We start from the raw sequence: 20376 nt of genomic DNA on the forward strand, positions 1-20376 counted from the left end.
GAGGACTAAAACAATGATTTCCTGAGGAGACATGTTGACTTATCAAACCCTTTGATAAATACAATAACTAGTTACACCTTGCATGGAGTTAACAGGACATTTGACAGAGCAGGTAAGATATGTACCAGGTTACAAAGACGTCATGCTCAGGTTCAAACTGAAGTCCGAACCTCACCTGTGAAGTTTGAACTTAGCCAATTTAGGACATCGGAACTACTTTAAAAACAACTCTAGTTTTCTATGTAGGATTCTGTCCTGAAATTTCCCTTTAAAACTTTTGAACTTGTGTCTGCATTTGCAAAGTTTAAGTTAAAAACGTCATTGGGCTGATCTGCACTGAACCATCAGACTATTAACTGGTTTATTCTGAAGAACAAGTTGGGTTTGGATGAGACACCTTTTAACAATAGCAGTCTCCACTTACTGGAGGTCTGTTGTTTCAAAACTGACTCATTATTAAATAAACATATATTCTCTAAACTTTAAATTAAATTATAAATTGAAAATTATAACTCTGATAAATTATTTTAATATATATATATATATTGAAATACATAATTAATAAAGATATTTGAGAATATCTGTTAATTTTATTTATCTATTATCTAGCATTAAAGAACAAGATCACAGATTCAAGCGGCCAAAATGAATTTACTCCATGGGGTGTCTGGGCTCTAACTTAGAGAGTAGAGCCGCTGGTCCTCCACATTGAGAGGAGCCAGTTGAGGTGGCTCGGGCATCTGGTCAGGATGCCTCCTGGACGCCTCCCTGGTGAGGTGTTCCAGCCTGTCCCACCGGGAAGAGGCCCAGGAAAAGACACAGGACATGCTGAAGGGACTATATTTCTCAGCTGACCAGGGAACGCCTTGGGATTCCCCTGGAGGACCTGGAATAAATGGCTGGGGAGAGGGAAGTCTGAGCCTCCATTCTTGAGATGCTACACCCTTGACCCAACCTGGATAAGCGGAACAAAATGGATGGATGGACGGATGGACGGACGGATGGATGGATGGAAGGACGGACGGATGGATGTGTAAGTTTCTTCGGTAAAGAAATCATTTCTTGGTAGTTAAATTCTGCGGCTCCTTCTACGCTTCAATGTACCACAGTAGGTGAGACAAATTTTGTTCTATCAAGTTTCTGCATTAATTCATCCTAAGATAATCACATTTTGCATAAAATCCCACAAACAACATTTTTAAGCTGTTAAAAAGTTGACATTTATGATTTCAGAAGCCGTAAGTTAGTATTCAAATCTTAAATATAGGTGGAAGGAAAGAATTGACTTGAGAATTAAAGTGCACAAGTAGAAATTCTGGAAAAAACATTTTTAAAAAACCTCACAAGTCAATTGGAACTAGACTGGTGGGGGGTTTAATCATTTTCAAAGGCACAAAATACCAAATTGTTTCTCATTGTTTCTCTTTAATAGCATGTAAATGAAAAAAGTTCAGATATTTGCAAAAATTGTTTATTCCTTAGACTTAGGCTTCTTGTTCCTCACAAAATATTAACTAAGGCAGCTGTGATCAATAGAAATGTGACTTTAATAGAAAATGCCACAATGAAATTGTACCAAAATGTTCTCAAGAATGACTGTTGGACTGGCTGGCTATCTTGCTGAAATTGGTTCTGCATGCAGACTTTGGGCTCATGCTTGCATTGAAACATTACCTCCTTTTTGAAACGCAACTCAGGTGAAAGTAAGATTTTATATATTTCCTGTTGCAACATTCAAACTTTTATTTAGTAAAGCCTGTGAGTAACAAATGCAGCCCAATAGTATAAAACATGCATGTAATGAAAGAAATCAAACTCACCTGGATCCGTTCTGCTTCTAAACCTGGATGAGACGTGTGCACTGCCAGTCTGGGCCCATCGTGCCTTTTATACCATGTCAGGAATCGACCTTCTGCCAGAGCTCACTCGCACTTTACCGTTGTGATTGTTTACCATGTCAACACTTTGAGTTTGAGGTCAAAATATCCAGCTGCGTTGCTTTGTTGACTTCCTGAAATCTTAATGAAATTACTGGCTCTTACTTCCCTAATGAGGTCTAATCACCTTTAGAGAGATGGGTGCTGTTTGCTCACATGAAATCACCCACACGTCAGAACACACTATTGATCCAATAACACTCATTTATGTTCTTTTATTACCGTGGTTTGAACTATTTACCTAGTCATGTCTCTGCTGGTGCACATTTGGAGCATAGAAGATTTTTTTTTAAAGTTTTTGCCTTTTGTTGGATTTTTAAAATTATGAGTAAAAAAGTCATTAAATAACAACAAGGACACATTTTTTCTGCTTTTGGTGTTTGTTTTTTATCCAGATTGTTCATATTTTATTGTGAAGTCAGATTGGGGCTGGCCAGTGCTCTTAGTATTTATAGTCCATTTTCCAGTTCAAGCATCTTCATCATATCAGGACTGCGTAACTACTTTGAGTCATACTAATTTGGTATCATTTGTATTCATGAACCTTACTGGATTCAATAAATGTTAATTGAAGTCATGTAACCCAAAAGTTCAAACTCTCATATAACAGAGGTTATCAAACCGCTGGTTAAAAACAAAGAACGGTCTGGACAATTACAGGCCAATCTTCAACATTCCAGTAAAAAGCTGTTTCTTAACAATGACCAACTGCTTTGACATCTTTCAGTCCAGTTTCCATGTTCACCACAATACTAAGACTAAGACTGTCCTTGTCATTGTGTTCAATGACATCCACATGAAAACCACTTGACTACAGAACAGGGACTTTGTGTCAACAGGTAACGTCTCATTGGAGCGGACAGAAGTCACATGCGGGGTACCACAAGGTTTAATTCTGGGACCCTTCTGGTTAATATCTATTTAATCTGCTAGCTCAAATCATAACAAATAAGATTAGTTACAATAACTATGCATATAATACACATATGTCACTAAATGACTCAGAAATCACAAAAGCACTGAGCAGATGCTTTATTTACAGGCATGTATAAAACACATATAGCAAGAGAATTTTCCCATATTATAAGAGAAACAATCTGCCAAAGGAACAAGTACATTTCCATCAATATTAAGGAATTATTGACTTAAAACAAGTTCCTATATCTGGCTGGAAAGTTGCTTGCCAGTTAGCTTTGTTTTATTTAAAGTATACTGATATTTTCACTAGAAACTTTATCAAAAATACTCACTGTTTCAATCATGTCAAACAAAAAGACTTCATTTCATCAGCTGAGAACTTTAAATGCTGTCCCACAATGTACTGACAGTACTAAAATCTCCACAACAATCAGTGCCTACATTTGATCTAAAAAGGGTTTTCTACATAGATTCTAAAAGTTTCCACAACTATCAAACATATATCATTTTCCTTTTATAATAACCTATGTTGCATTCCTTCTATTCCTTCCTTTCTTCCTTCCTTCCATCCGTCCCTCCCATCCACTTCCACTTTATATAGAGTCAGGTTGCAAGGAGGCCCAGACCTTCCCTCTCCCCAGTCAATTGGACCATCTCCTCTGGGTTGTGTGTGTGTGTGTGTGTGTGTGTGTGTGTGTGTGTGTGTGTGTGTGTGTGTGTGTGTGTGTGTGTGTGGGGGGGGGGGGGGGGGGGGGGGGGGTAGTGTATGTACACTGCTCAAAAAAATAAAGGGAACACTCAAATAACACATCCTAGATCTGAATGAATGAAATAAATATGAAAATAATTTCCACCTGTTGTCTATTCCATTTGCACAACAGCAGGTGATATTGATTGTCAATCAGTGTTGCTTTCTAAGTGAACAGTTTGATTTCACAGAAGTTTGATTTACTTGGAGTTATATTGTGTTGTTTGAGTGTTCTCTTTATTTTTATATATATATATATATATATATATATATATATATATATATATATATATTATATATATATATATATATATATATAAAATTCCCTTCTGACCCGCGGGTGGTTCTTATCCTCTACCAGAGGCCTGGGAGCTTGAGGGTCCTGCAGTATCTTGGCTGTGCCAAGGACTGCACATTTCTGGACTGAGATGTCTGATGTTGTTCCTGGGATCTGTTGTAGCCATTGCTCCAGTTTGGGGGTTACTGCCCCAAGGGCAGTAACCCCCAGTATATATATATAGATTTTTTCCCAACCATCAATGAAAATCAAGAAGATGATGTAGAGTCTGTGGTCCTCTCACCGGCTGCGCAGTGTTCCTAGGCAGACCAGCTACCTGGATGCTGAACCTATGCAAGCTACTAAAAAAGCAACAGGAAATGATTCCTGCTAACTTCAGTGTGATGATTTGGCAATGAGTCAGGAAGGCTGACATGTTTTTCATTTGTATGATGCGTGTCCCGCTTGTCTGAACAAAGACCTTTCATTTCCTTTTTCCCTCAGTCAGAATGGAAAGCCTGGCACAGAGGTGGATCTCCAGGACTGAATACAGACAATTTTAAGTGTTAATTCGACTCATTGAGTCAAATTAACACTTAAAAATAACACTTTTGAAAGTGTTATTTGTGATACAGTTGAATCAACACTTTCAGTCATTAAAATTTAACACGTCAATGTTGATTTACTTAACACTAGTGTGTAGTGTCAAACATTAACACCATTAATATGTTCGTTTAATGCAGAACAGTGCAAAATATAGATCAACATAAAAAACAGAATTTTAAAATACTACTGGTAGGGTGTGCTGTGGTGTACAGCACACAGTAGGAGGCCTTAGTCCTTCTACTGTGTAACGTAACAGTGATAATATAATCCTGTGTGTTTGATGAAGTTGAGTTTGGTCGTCAGGTTTATTTCACTGAAACAGAAATAGCCGTTATCATGCAGAATAACATCGTTTGAATCCGTTTGCCTGGTGAAGCAACTTTATTTCATCAAGAGCAACATCACAGATTGGAAATAAGGACAAAATGGATTGTAGTGCCACCGTGTAGAACTACTCAGCACCATCATATTGTCACCTTCCTAAAATAATGGCCCGAATCTTTTTTTTTTTTTTTTGCCAAAGAATGACTTTTTTGTGCATAATTAATCTTTTGATGTTTGTTTTCACTTGGCAAGAAATGGCATAGGCTATTATGATGCAGGAGCTTTCGACGAGCAAAGCACTTTATACTTTATACACTTATGATGAAATATGTCACTCACTGGTATTTTGAAATAAAAATGTTGACTTTGGACTTGTCAGAATTACATGTACAAGAATTACAGAACACCACAGGATGAGCTGAACAGAGTTTATTTCTGATGACAGCGACTACAGCAGAGAAGATTTGTGCACACTGAATATAGTTGCTCCATCCAACACATTTTCTCGTTCGGAAAATCACAAAATTGTAGGAAGAACAGAGGCTTTAGGCTACGTTTAGAAATCCTAATCTCTTCAGTAAAATAAAGTAAATAATAATCAGTTTGAACTTAGCAAGAATCAGAAATAAAAGATGGTTTTTCTGCACGTCTGTTGAAAAAATACACAGCAGAACATAATAAGTATGACAGATGAATTCAATATCTGAAGTGAAATCTACATGACCTTTGAGTTCATCAAAAATATTGAAGCTTGCTTGTATCCAGCAACACTAATGTTTCAAAGTACCGCAGACAGTCACCTGTAAGTCTGAGAGAATCAGTGGAGGAAGGGGAAGATTAGGGTGTTGGAAAGGAAACCTTCCAACGCTGAAGCTTCCGAGACTTGTAGAAATCAATACACCATGAAAAATATTTCAAAAAGTTGTGTAGCAATTAGAAGGATTTGACTGCTAAAATATTTCTTACCTATTAATCACGGAACAGGAAATAAATTATTTCCAACATGCCACATTTGAAATAAATACTCAACTTAAAAAAAGGTCATCCTCCAAAACTGTTTATGATTATTTGAGAAGTGTCAGAAAGAGTGAAAAACAGATCGATTCTAAATAAAACTGAGATCTGATTGGTTAGTGATCTTAATCAAAAAGACCTGCTGCTGTTTGCTATTATATTTGCTGAGAGTCCAGCTCCACATATGCACAAAGGAAATAGAAATGCTGACCAACGAACAGACAGACAGACAAACAGTCCAGCGGTACTCCTCAGTTTCCTGTCACAGTACTCCACATCTGCCTTTGGTTTCAGAAAGACGCGATGTCATGAGAAAACAATGTTCCAGCATTGTCTTACTATATCTAACACTGCAGCATACACAGCATGAACACAGTGTAGTTTGACTTTCACACCTTGTTTTGTTTTGGGAATGTCTACAAAAATCTATCAGTTGAGCCCCACAGCTTTCACAAGTCATGTATATAGGCCATGTGAAGCATTGCTACAGAATCAAATAAAATAATCCATTACGTAATATTATCTAATCTCTAGAGACACTGCAGACACTTTACTCACCTCTGAATGCTGGATACTTGAAGCCGACACAAGCATGACATTTTCTTGTTGAAAAAAGACAAACTTAAAGATACTGAATAGTGTAACGTGAGGTTTCAAAAAAGACTGATGGGCCCAGCAACAGCAGTGTCTACAGATGTGCTAAGCTACATCATGCTTCCAGCTTAATTTATCTCAACGTAAGGCTGAGTGTCGCGTCATCTGAAAGCTCAGAATATCAAACTCTGGACAGACAGATGAGTCTGTCTCGTAAACACTACTTGCAATGCATTTTATTATTCTAATAAAACAAAACAGAACCAAGTAAATCATGCTACAAAGGCTACAAATTAACATTTTATGCAAAACCAACGTTAAAAAGTCTGTATTTAAAAAATTTTGTTCTTCAGAATTTTAGCATCCCAGCATTCAGGGGATTCCAATTTCCAATTGGAAATCAGAACCAAGTGTCTGTTTGTAAAAATGCTGCAAATGCTAACGGTAGTTGATGAGTTGAGAAACTCTGTGATGGACTGGCAACCCATCCAGGGTGCTCCTCACGTCTCGCCCGGTCAACGGGTGAGAGACGGTCACCAGGCCTTCACCCATGACCCCAACAGGGATAAGCGTGTTGGAAAATGGATGGATGCATGAAGTTCAGAAAGTCGCATATTTTCTCCAAATTAAATTTCTTTAGACTATGTCTAGTCTGAACAGCGTGTACACCTGTGGTTTACGACCACTTTTACCCAAAGTAAAAGTGATCGTCCTTGAACAAAAGTTAAAGGACTGAAAACAAAAGGATTCCTAACAATTACTGTTATGAACAATTTCAAAGCCACCATTAAGCTTGAGATCATTTGGAAAATAAAACTATTTGAAGCAATGCTACAGAAACAGACCAGAAAACTTGCATTTTGCATATTTGGTTTAGAACATGTTGTCTACTTCTAGTCTTGTGACTTAGGAAGAACGATTGGCTGGTGCCTGAGACCCTTCAAACATCTAAAGGCTCATTTTAAGTATGTTTAAAGACTTAACAAAGTATGACCATGTGCTTCATGATACAGAGTTTTATCAAAATCCTGTTTTGCTTTTTAAACATGGGTCATAAGTTGCTGATTATTCTGCTGCAAAAGTGCTACTGAGATCAGTGTTCTCTGGAATTAGCCGTTTCTTGGCTTTTTATTAGAAACTGCAAAATCTGATGTTTATCAAGTAAGCGTATGCACGCTCCACAAGCATTTCCAGGCTGCAGCTTCAGTGAGCAATGTAAGAGAGCGTATTTAAAACAAAGTGGTTTTCTAAGACATGTCTGTTGCTCCTTTAAGTTGCAAGAGAGTGAGAGCAGATAACAGGAAAACTGAGCCGTGTAGAGAAAGTTACTCTGTATTATCGTTTGGAGGTTTTAAGCTCTGTCTGTATGTAACAAGCTGGATCTGGAAATGCTGGAAGTTTTTTTTAATTTTCAGAATAAGGGTGATTAGAAAGTTTTGGAAAAAAAAAAGTTTTAGTAACATTTTAGTAAAATTTTATCCATTAACACAGCTAAACATTTTTTAGCTGTGTTAAAAAATGTTAAGCTGTTTAACACAGCTAAACATTTTTTAGCTGTGTGAATGGATAACATATGACATGATAAAAAAAACAAGAATAAAACAGCAACAAGGGCACCACAGCAAGACATATCAAGAACTGATTTTGGATGTGAAAGCACAGGATCCTACAGTGAGGAACAGAGGTCCTTTCTGAATGATTCTCAAGAAGAAAAACAAGAAAACAAGTCATTTGGTCAGTTATGATGTCTTCTGAAGCCTGGTCATCAGTCTGTTATAAGTTGTCAAATGGTCAAAAGGTGAGAAGTGGGTATGTAAAAACAAATGAGAGATTGTACAAGGTTTTTTTTTACCAGAGGGCTCAAGGATTTCACCAAGAACAGCCTCTTTCTAATTCCAGCAAGACTCTGGCAGAAGTCCAGTCAAGATGCATGCTTACATAAGCAATGGAATCCCACTCTGATATCAGTATGGACAAGTGATCCGTTAGAGACCACAGGTATACGAGCACTACATCACTACTCTGGTGGGAAATCCCTTTATTCTTTCTGTTCTTTTTCCTTTCTTTTCTTCCAAGTGGACAACATATAAACCAGCACATCATTGCTCCCTTTCAGGCTCTAGAAAAAACTGCATAACCGTGAGCAGAGGGAGACTCTGAGGCTCAGCTAAAACGAGTATGATTGTATGCTTATCTGTGAGGTCCAGACATTTCAAGTGCAGACAAGAGAAAGATGTCAAGCTCTTCAGTGCATCGAACAGAAGATCAGCCTGACGGGACGGTTCTCTACGCTCTGCTTTTTACAGCGTTTTTGATGCAGGAACAACTGTTGTCATGACAGCAAATGGCCTGCTAGCTGGTGGGACTACACATCACAAGGCAGGAGATATTTATTGTACAGTACATTCTCCAAGCTGATTGGTGCGTCTTGCCTTGTGCACAAAACTGCATTGGTGTGCAGTTCTGTTACGATGAAGGCGGATGTTGGCCTTTTTGGTGTTGAACTTTGACCTCATAATTGACTGACTGTGTCCACCAACATAACACAGATAGTTGATCATAGAGATTATTTTAAAGTTTTCTGTGATGAGAGCTTACTCTTAACTTGCAGATGACAACTGAGAGAACCAACAGAGGAGCTTGCTAGATGGTCCGTACATTTTCACAATTCCTTTGGACATTAGCGCTCAGAGCTTTTGTTTTATGTGCCTATGTTCATACATTAACACAAGGAAAAAAATGATGTTTTTGCATAATGCTTTGTCTGTTTCCCCCATCTAGCCTATTAAGTTCAGCTAATATCAGCAGCTGGAAACAGCTCCAGTTTCCGTAGACATTTTGATGGGAATGAGAAAGGTTTACATTACACAGGGTCCACAAACACCTGAGGCTCTTCAATCCCTCGTGCAAACAACTTGATTAACCGGCAGTGCACTCTGACGAATAAAGAAAAAGAAAACAAACACAGGAGGGAGTTTTTATAATTATGCATTCTGAGTATTTAAGACATTCGGTTGGGAGAGCAGCTGTACCTGACATCGATGTCTGTGTGGGTCAGGACCTCACCATCGCAGTTCCAGGTGCTATTAGTGCGTGTGCATCCACAAGCAGGGTGATCTCTGCAAATGTGGCTGAAGATCTGCCTTTTGCCGTTCTCAAGCAGGTCCAGTTCCAGATCTGAGTCGCTCTGGCAGTAGCGTGGGGTGAAGCGGAAACCCACCACCCGGTGGACCTCTACAAAGCCCAGGTCGAACTGAAAGAGGGCGAGAGAAGAAGAACAGCTCGGTGTTGATGATTCAGAAAGATAGAGGAAAAAAACTAAATACTGAATTTATTGTTGACATGCACCTGGTCATCTTTGTTGGTGTGTCGCAGGAGGTGTCTGAGGAAATTGAAGCGCGAACATTTTCTGACAAGGATGAGGTCAGTGGTACCATCAGCCAAGTGAGCAGCAGGGGAGAGTCCTTTGGGGCTGCGAGGACAGGCACAGCTCATACTGGCAGCGTTTATAGCCAAGAACTTTCCTCGGATCGTCTTCCACTCTCCGTCATCCGCTGAAACACAAACCCCCAAACAGGCATGTGACCCACTGAAACAACGTTCCCAGTGTTCACAGAATGTTCTCTATGTTTCACTGTTTGATAATACCACTAGGTAAGGTGGGATAAGGTAAGGTGAGGCAATTTTATTTATGTAGCACATTTTCAGCAACAAGACAATTCAAAGTGCTTTACATGAATTACTAGGAAATACAAACAAAATAACAAATCAAAAGAAAGAGCAAAAGAAGATAAACCAGATACTCATATTCAGGGTTGGTAGATAAGTATAAGTAAGTATCCTCTAGTCTAATTCCTTTTCAGGGTTGGAAGAATAGGACTCTAAAAAGTAGTCACTAAGGTAGTTTTTCGGGATTCTAAGTTTGTTCCAATCGCTGTTCTGGATTGCTAAGTAAGTGTAAGTAAGTAATCTTTGGACTTTCTAAGTATACTCTAAATTTGTAAAAGTAATGAGTACTCCACAGTTTCTAAGTAATGATAAAAGTGTTCCTGTTCTGAAAGAATTTCTTTGGATTTTAAGTTCGTTCCAATTTCTTCTCTGGGTTGCAATAATGAACTACAAAATTATAATAAAGCAATCAGAAAAATGTAAATGTTGCACACTCATGTTTTTATATTGGACTTGGTAAGTAGATGATGCCTATCGAAATGTGACTGGACTGACTCAGGGTTGATTGTTGACTCCTAGTGGCCGTCTGCAGGACTTACCGCATTCTGAGTCTTGATTCGTCTTATACCTCTCAGCTCTCTCTGACTGTATCTGTCCATTGTGCTGACAAACTGCACAACTGCAGAGTTAAAGACACAAAAACTGGATTAATTCACTGCATTACACATTCAAATCCCCTGAGCTAATTGAATGCAACCTCTTCACTGATGATCCAGAACTGTTCATCAGTTTCATTGGTGCTCGGTAATCTTTTTTTTTTTTAGCTTAATCCCAACATTTGGAAATCTATCAGGTCCAATAGCCCACAGAGACTTTTCAAGCTTATAGATGCTCAGATTCTTATTCAATATGAATCTCTTGAACTATGATCTGATCAGGCAAACCTGTTAATCTAATCTGAATTAAAGGCTGTACACAGTTCACCTCTAACAGGTTTACATATGTGGCCCAAAGTAAGATGCTATTTTTTTTTTAAATGTAATTATTTCAAATTCAATTATCTTTTTTTAAACAGAAGTAATGATAAAAGTGCTAAAAATAGAACCACGGCACAAGATCAAAAGTTTTGTTAATGGTCGCTCTTAATGATAAAACTATCTATGCGTTCATGTGGCTTATTGGGTACATAATTTATTTATTAGAAAGTAACAAGTATATACATTTACAGTGTTCATAAAAATGTTTGCACTCTAGTTACTAAACTGGAAAATGTGGGAGTGTTTCAGTCTGGACATTTCTGAAACTGACAAGGATGAGGTCAGTGGTACATGACCTCATCCTATGCTATAGATTTGCTATAGATTTGCTATAGATTTGTTTCTATTCAACAGTGGGTATTGAAGTGACCACTGACATTTGCATAGATCTTTAAACATGGCGGAGAAGAATTGTATTCATACAACAAATTCCAGCTGCTGCTGTTACGGCAGCAGCTTCCACAGAGTTCAGTGAAATACCAGAGTTACGATTCTGATGGTGATGATTGTGATTGCTTTGATGAACTGGACTTTTGAGACCCAAGAGTAGAAACTTTGAAGTCTCTGATTTCAGTGTCTTTTATAGGAGCTTCCAACAGAGTGATTTGTAATTGAGCATAGATATATATATATATATATATATAGGTATTTATTGGCGAGAAAAATTGTTTGCCGTGACACTCGCATCTTTACTGTACGTATTGCAGCACACACAGTCCTTCATTCTCACAAACTGTAGTCTGTTTGGTCAGGGAGTCATTGATCCAGGCTCAAGCAACATCACTCAAAGGCGTCTTTATTCACTGTGAGTGAAATTGCTCAGCTAAGGAAAAGGAAAATACTTATTTACAAATCTTTATTTGTGTGTATTAAAAAAAACATCTTTCAGATTACTCATCATCAAAAGCTTACTAAAAACCACTTAATTTTTATTAGCTTGTCTGGTCCTAATATCAACAGCGTTTGTTTCTCTCTATTGTGGTGATTTTAATTGTAGCCTAGATTCTTACCATGACAGAGCAGCAGGCGGTGACTCTTCTTGTCTCAAAAGCAGACAGTTTACAAAAATTCATGTCTGAACACAGATGCCCAACAATGAGTAATGTCAATCCAATAGTAATTATAGTCACCATAGTTGGTTCTAGAGGTTACTTCCTCATTTCAAACTCACTTGTCTACAGAATTAATAGTTGTACACACAAAAGTATTTTTATTCCTGAAATATTCTGAAGTACTTCATTTGTCATACCTGAAAAGGTAATTTCAGGTATAAAAATACTTTTGTGAGTACTACAGGGCAGGACCAAGGGACATCACTGAAAACAATTTTAACCATCCAGAGCTGTTTCAAAACTACATTCATACCGTAAACACAACTATAAGTATTTCTGTTTTATAATTCTCTCACCCATATCGACATCTGCCTGCATCTCGTGGAGTTCCAATGATGCCTCTGGCAGGCAGGTAGGACACCGTTCCCTCATAGTAATGATGAGTCAGGAACATTTTCACCCCTGCACCATCCAGAAGAGCAAGTCAAAACGAGAGAAAGAACAAACGCAGAACACCGTTTTGTGTTCAAACACGCTCCTACCTGAGATGTCGTATCTGGCCGGGCCCATCCATCTTTTCCTCTCGCTGTCAGTTAGCATGTCGCCATAGAAACCATATCCCAGCAGAGAGACGGAGTATCGCAGGAACATGTTGTGGTGGTGAACTGAACAGACATCCATTGGCTGAGAGTCTCCTGAACACACACATCAAGATTCAATTCAGTTGAAGCTGTGGTACAACATACATATACGGCAAACATACAGTACCTCACATTATTTACTGCAGGTTGAAAATGTTTACACGTGTCAAAGAAGAAACTGTTATGTGAAAGGCAGTCACAAAAAAGTGCAAAACTGTGAGGTGTAATGATGATTTATTTGGATAAATTAACAAGTTGTCTGTATCTTGCAGTTTAATTTTATGCCATAACAACACTGTGCTATGCTGAAGCAGCTGGATTACTTCAACCTCCACACAAACATGGAGGCCTGAGGAAAGATAGATGGTTGCATGGAGGGCTTTCATGTTGGCATTGGCAGGAAGGCCAAGCTATGCCCGGCTCACCCTTTATGCCGACCCACACCCGGCTGGTACTAACCTAGGTCACTATCCAAACCCAGGTTTTAATAAAACTGGGCATTATGGAAATTCAAGGCTTTACAAAAATTTGTGATATAAAACCAGACACAAGCCTCGACACAAATAAAATTCCTGACTCCAAAATCACTGGAGCGGCACGCAGTGGTACAAGCCGCATTAACGGTAGTAGGAAGCGGCAGTTATTTTGAGGTGTAAAACAATAGGTGCCTGCCATAGCATTGTATGGGAGGCAATGCTAGCCAATAAATAAAGAACTTTGATTTTAGTCGCAATCATGATGGAGTACCAGGGGATTGGTTGGCTTGTTTAGAAGGAGACTTTGGGACTCACCCACAATGATGTGGAGTGCAGAGGTGACTGGGTCATTGGTTCCAACTGTGGCAAAGCAGATACAGTCTGTTGAACCTGAAACCAACAAAACAGTAATGAGACAGCAGCTACCAAACAACAGAGCAGAAAGCTCTACTGAGACTGAGGTGATGGTCACGTGCACTGTTCAGACAGTCATCACTGAGTATAAATGGCACAAAAGCTGAATAATATGGACGTGAGAGAAGAGCATGTGCAGTCAACTTACATTCATCTAGAAGTGAATGTAAGTTGAATGTGAAGTCAAATTGTCTCTAATGGTGCATTGACACCAAACGCATTTTGAGCATCAGACGCATCTGGTTTATATTTAAAGTCTATGTGGAGGCGTGTCGCAGGCCCATTGCGTTGCATTTCGAGGGTCTACCGCGGCATGAGTTGAACCGTTTGGTATGTTTCAAGCGCTTGACGCATTGAACCCATCCAACGTTCCACATAAACTGGCAAAACTCATGCTCAAAAAATGGTGTGTATCGCGTTTGGTGTGAACGCCCCATAAAACAAGCACATCCAGCCAGTTCTACAGTCCATCCATTGGCTCCCTGTATCTCAGAGAATACACTTTAAAATACTTCTGTTAGTTTATAAATCACTGAATGGTTTAACACCACAATATATTAAAGATCTGCTGTTATATCAACCTTCCAGACCTCTTAGATCTTCTGGTTCTGGCTCTTCTCTGCATCCCCACAACCAGAACCAAACATGGAGAAGCGGCATTCAGCTTCTATTCACCACATATCTGAAACCAACTTCCTGAAAACTGCAAAACAGCCGAAACACTGAGTTTCTTTAAATCTAGAGTAAATCCCCCCTCTGCTTAGTGTTGCCTTTGTACCTTTATAAATTAAACACTAACCAACGTTTTGACGGCATCCGGAAAAATGCAATGTTGCAATTGCTGATTTTTTATGTTTTCACAATGTGAAGCATTTTGGACTGCTTTGTTGCTGAAACAAACTTAAAATTATCAATCAGATAAAATTGATTGATAGTTATAAGGAGAAATCAGAGTCGATAACTAAGGCATCTCACTAAACGTGTGTTTCTCATCCCAATTGTATCAAATGTTAATAGATATTTCCAATGAAGCTCAGTTACAGAGTAAAGGAAAACTTTACCTGCAGGGATGATTCCAATGCGAAGTGAGCAGGGAGAAAGGTCTTCATCAGGACAATTTGGATCTACACCATTGTCGATTTGTGTCCTCCACACCAGACCATGCATGATCTCACTGAACATGCCATCTCCTCCCACACACACCACACTGAGATTTGGAAAAGGGAGATAGTGGTAAAAAAATTTTTAAAAAAAATTTAAAAAAAAATTAAAAAAAAATTTAACTGTTGTGTAAGGCTTATTTGACTATTAATAACTATAAATGACAGTTTAAGGCAATTAATGCTTAAAATAAAAATTTAGATCAATATGAAAAAGTTCGGGAACTGCCTGATCTTGAAGAAAATAACAGCCAAACAGTTGAGTAGCAAATACTGACTAGAAATACTTACCTGATAAGACTTAGGTAGATAAGATGAAGGCATAAGTTCAGAATTGGTGGTCTTTGTACAGCAAGGAACCACACATGTATGAAATAAATACAAACAACTTCCCTCTGATATACAAGAGTTTAATAACAAAAATAAATCAACCTTACAGTTAAATACTTGAATCAACAAACTCACCAAGTTTGTAATACTCGACTAAACTACTGATAAAATAAAAAGAGTGCTAAAACTAACAAACTGCTAAAAGTAAAAACAGTAAAAAATTTATGATAGAAATAAATGATGCACTGATTTCAGTTTGATGAAATTAGTGCATCTCTTAGTTGGGATGACCCAACCTTGAATGTAGAGGAGTTTCATCCTTATCTTCCTGCAGGGTGGAAACACAATGAGGCTCATATGAATCTGGCTACAGCTGGAAGAGTGTTGTGAGTTATATCATTCTCACATAGGGAATATGTACGTTGCCTTTAGCAATGCCCCTCACTGAATATCAAAATATGTGTTTTAAGTGTATTATTTCGATACATGCGTAGAACAAGCTGTTCATATCAACCTCTCCCACAAGCCACCATAAATATGTTGTGTTATAATAAGTCTGATTTGGCTATTAATAACTATAAATAATAAGAAAGGGTAATTTTTCATTAATCTAGTAATTTAGATCAAGTTGGGAAACCACCTGATCAACAGGAAATAATAATGGTGCTTTGTTGGATCAATAGCAGCCCCCCTGCAGTTTCAGAACCGCCAACTCACCCATCAACCTTGCTGAGCTCAGCGTCCGTCTTCAGATGATCCATTGCATGATTGGCATGGTCAGTGACTATAGCAACATACAGAGAAACATACTCAAACAGAAGGTCATCATGAACTGATGTTAGTCTTAGCTACTGGGTGCAGGACCTACCAATGACATGTGTAGAGATCCCAGCTTGAGCAAACAGTGGCGCCACCTTCTGCTCATAGATGCGTTTGCCTTGACGCTTCCCACCATATGGGTTGATGTAGACCAGCAAATTTCTGGGTCTGGTGGCTGTAACAAGCAACAATTCTTTGTCACAACTGTTTTCCAGTTTCTGTGCGTGTATATTTGTGTGTGTGTGTGTGTGTGTGTGTGTGTGTGTGTGTGTGTGTGTGTGTGTGTGTGTGTGTGTGTGTGTGTGTGTGTGTGTAGGTGCTAAGTCGTACAGATGCTGGCCAGCTGCTCTCTGATACTCCTGACCCAGTTCTGGCAGAGTACCTCGTCTGGACATGTGAAGGTAACTTCAGCACAGCGCCAGTGGTGCTGACGAGATCTCTTCACGTACAACACTGAAATAGAGCAGAAGCCCCAAGTCCATTTTAGTTGTTGATTTTTGGCAAGTTTTTTTTTTGTTTGCTTTTTACTTACAAAAAACAAACAAAAGCATTTGTTTACAACACTTATTATATAATGAGATCATTATAAAATACCATATAATTATATATATATCATTATATAAATATTATATTTAATAATATGATAATCACCATTTTGTGTAAGTTGCACTACATATCACTCAATCAAGTTTATTTGTATAGCACATGTAGAGAGTGAAAAGGAATGGGGAGGGTACAGTTTCCTGTGTTGCTGACCTCCTGGTTAGACACTCAGTTCTTCAGTATCACAAAATCCCACAGAGCTGCTCTGATAGGACTTCAGCACTCTGGGGCTGACACCATCTGGACCTAAAGCCTTGTACCGGTTCAGTCTTTCCACTTGCCCCTTCACCTGACTTCTAGATACAGACATGTGGGAGAGGGAGGCAAAGGAAGCAGCAGCATCTCCCGAGCTTGTTTAGGGCAAGCTTGTGGAAGGGGAAAAGTCCATGTCTGAGGTAGAAGATAAAACAACTGAGGTTTAACCAGACAGGTGTGGGTCAAAGGAGGGTGGGATGTCTGTTTGGGTGGGTTCAGATGAGGAGGAAGATGAGCTTCCTGAGTTAAATACAATGTATCCAGCTCATTTGCTCTGTCCAGACTTCCGTCTATCTATGTGTCATGAGGTGGTAAAAATTTCAAAACCACAAGCCTCACAAAAAAACTAATTCAAGTCATGTCTCAAAACAAAATACATCAAACAAAAGGAAACACCCTGAAACCAAAATCTCCTCAAGCAGAGGAAATCCAACAAAATGCTAAGTTGACATCGTCAAAGGGTGTTTCCCTCTCACAAGTATGTTAAACAAGTTCCCGCTGAAACATTTAAACAAAAGACAGAAGAAAATAACGCCTAACATATAACATATAGCTAAACATAACCAAACACAAACTAGATTCAAGTGACAAGCCCCCACTTTGTTACGAGCTGTAACACAAGACAGGAAGACATGGACTTCAAAAATAAATAAGCACTTTATCAAGTAAAAAATAATAAATATAAACCAAGCAAATGGGCAAGCATCCCCATGAACTGTGCAGGGACTGCTTCAAGGACTTGAGCCCGGGTGTGACCAGTCACAAGCTGCCCAAGGGTCAACCTGAGAGGAGCAACAGCTGGATCATGGAAGAGCCACCGAATGAAAAACAAAAAGTGCTCATGTTGGAGCATAACTGCTTTTACAACCAGAGCATACTGGGTCCTAGTGGGTTTGGACTGTTGTACTTCTCGGGCCTCAGAAAACCCCCCGCAAAATAACGGATGATCCCTCCATTCAAAGGGGAGGAGATGCTACAACACTGTAAAAAAAAATAGAAGGGACAAAAAAAAAAGTTTTCTGAACTCCAAACTGAAGTCTTTACTATAATGCCGGCTCACACAATGACTTACCCTCAATAACTTTCCAGCAAAGATCTGCCTCATGATGGGTCAGTTTACCAGTGAAGGTCAGATTACCTGTGAAGGCCTGCCTGCCATCCGATCCATCTCCACCTTTGATCTTCTTCCAGCTGCTGTCATCTTTTTGATCACTGCCATTCATTCGTTGTTCCTCTCTGACTGAGATGATCTCTGACACGGGCACAATGCGATTCACGCCTGCAAACAGCACACAAACAGCACACAAACAGCACACAAACATACAAGGTTTCAAAATCAATACATGATAAAGTCGAGCTAAATATCTTCATCAAGTAAAAAACATCTTTTAGGTTTTACTAAAATGTTTGTTACATGTGTCCATGTGAGGACGTTTGAAGGAGGCAAAGACACTTTTACAATTAGCTGCTGTCCATGCTGAGCAGGATTTGTAAAGTGAGGGTCCAAAACCTTGTAAGGTGCAAAATAGGAAGTCACATCCGCAAACTGTCGCTAGGAAACCTCTCCCTCCCTGCCCCATCACATCACATCTGTGTTTCCATCCACCAATCAGAAGAGGTTTTTCTTTGAAGATCCATCCATTTGGGTATGAAATTCTCTCTCTTGCTCCATTGGCCAAACGTGAATGACAGCCTCATGTAAACAGAGGGATTATTCGCTGGTAAACGCAGTAGATGCGCGTGCAGCTTGACTGGAGAAGGAGCCGGGCTGACTTCAAACGCTCACTGGTTGCCATGGTTACCTTCATTCATCTCACTGCTTTCACGTTGGTTAGCATGTTGTCAGCATACGACTGACAACAGTGTGACAAAATCATTTATGCTACCAAACTGACATTATTATGACCCAAAAGCAAGAAATGCAAGTGAGCCGAGAGTGCAAAAAAAATTATATATATAATGTCGGTAATGTGTGTCGTCTTGACGTTTAATGAACGTTGCGTGCAAACGTTTAGTGATAAAGTGTTTGCTACACTTCGGACGTTTAAAGGAAGTTCATGACAACGTTCATTGGTTGGACGTTTCCACGTCTATCATATTTAGGGGCAAAACAGCAGCTAAAATATTCAAACTTGGAGTTTCTTGGGTTTCGTATGTGTTGGTGTTGGTGTGTATCGTTGCCGTTTGGCTGCCTCTGAGTCCCTCAGCACTTTGCGACAGGCTGGATAACAGACCGCTGCGTTATGCAAGCGGATATTCTGTTTAGTTCCAAATAACTCTGTGCGTCCCAACGAATCCCCTCTGTTAGGCAAACAGAACAGCAGAGATTAGCGTACAGACTAGAAAACATGCTACAGGCTCTTACTGGATCTGAATGGGCGGTACACCGGACTGGAGGCCCGTCTTTTCCATGTCAGCAGTGACCGGCTCAGGCTCACATCGTACGCCACGGTCCTGACGCAGAGTTCGGAGAGCAGAAGCAGCCTGCCGGGCCTATCCATGGGAGTCTAGCTCGTTCCTTCAGCCGGCTGAAGAAGCAGCAGCAGTCCCTTCCCGATCACGTCCTCCCGATCATTTTGTCTTTTTCGTCTTTCAGACACGGTTGAAATCTCGAAGATATGCTGCTTTTTCAGGAGCAGCTACCTGGTTCCGAGAGGCGCATTCCTGCTTCGGTTGTTGTTCTTTTTCTTTCTTCTACTGATAGATAGCGGTTTTCCACCGGATGTGGGAGGAGCTTGGGGTTGCGTTCAAGTGCTCCAAAAATTGTAACCCATCAGACTGTTGTTCACGACACTAAAAAAATATGAGGTTGGTTAGCTGAAAAATGTCCTTGGATCCTGGACAGTGGACAAATTTTTTTTATTTTGACTAGAAGAAAATTACTTAATATTTATCATTTAAAGACTGATATTGGTGCCATATTAATGAGTGGAAGAAAACAACTTTTATCTTTCTCTTTCAGAAATGAAGCTACATCTTTTTGCCTATTTAGCTTTTTTTTATACTCATGTTTTAAACTTTATAAAATCAAATCAATATATAAAAGCATTCTAAGCATCCTGACGTGTTTAGACACCTAAGGATGTTAATAGCTGGCTAGATCTGTAGTACTTTCATGTCCATAGTAGTTAGACTACTGATTCCACTTTTCACAACATATCAGAAAGTATTTAGTCAGCTGTATAAATTGTCATTGATCAATAAAGGTGGTCTTTTGATGAGTATTCAAGCTTCCCAGTATCTAAGCACTTCGTTGTCACCCACTACTTGCCGGTTCCTTTCATCTACTTGAGTAGTTCCTCATTCCACCCTGTGTTCTCATATCTCCTTCTCCTTCTCATATCTCCTCCTTCTTCTATTCTACAATTGCACCACACTGGAGTAATCTGGAGTTATCTGTACAGATAACTTTCGGAATAGCACCAATAGCTATCGAAATGCGATACAGTAAGAAAATCTGATGAGGTAACAAAGCTTATCAGAACACAGTAACAACGTATCA

The 20376-nt window shown here is 39.2% G+C and overlaps 1 protein-coding gene across 1 annotated transcript; it reads right to left on the reverse strand.

Annotated features, from left to right (window-relative positions):
* Positions 1–5224: 5224 nt before the first annotated feature.
* LOC129362918 (ceramide kinase-like) lies at positions 5225–19599 on the reverse strand. The gene is made up of 13 exons (XM_055034739.1): positions 19240–19599; positions 18013–18153; positions 16347–16469; positions 16066–16191; positions 15915–15981; positions 14769–14914; positions 13609–13683; positions 12719–12871; positions 12533–12638; positions 10687–10766; positions 9767–9972; positions 9451–9671; positions 5225–9354 (listed from the first exon to the last, which is right to left on the reverse strand). The coding sequence occupies exons 1-13, from the start codon at positions 19373–19375 to the stop codon at positions 9282–9284; spliced, it is 1653 nt and encodes a 550-aa protein (XP_054890714.1). The 5' UTR covers positions 19376–19599; the 3' UTR covers positions 5225–9281.
* Between the last annotated feature and the right edge of the window lie 777 nt (positions 19600–20376).

The sequence above is a fragment of the Poeciliopsis prolifica genome, unplaced genomic scaffold, assembly GCF_027474105.1.
Source record: "Poeciliopsis prolifica strain line A6 unplaced genomic scaffold, Auburn_PproV2 SCAFFOLD001, whole genome shotgun sequence".
In the NCBI taxonomy this organism is placed as follows: domain Eukaryota; kingdom Metazoa; phylum Chordata; class Actinopteri; order Cyprinodontiformes; family Poeciliidae; genus Poeciliopsis; species Poeciliopsis prolifica.

Bases quoted from the DNA above. Each gene is read 5' to 3' on its own strand.
- LOC129362918 (XM_055034739.1), bottom strand. From the start codon at position 19,375: ATGGATAGGCCCGGCAGGCTGCTTCTGCTCTCCGAACTCTGCGTCAGG. The intron at 14,915-15,914 runs GTGAGTTGGCGG...TCCAAATCTCAG, and splicing joins GAGCTCAGCAAGGTTGATGG to TGTGGTGTGTGTGGGAGGAG. The intron at 13,684-14,768 runs GTAAAGTTTTCC...TGTTGGTTTCAG, and splicing joins CATTGGAATCATCCCTGCAG to GTTCAACAGACTGTATCTGC.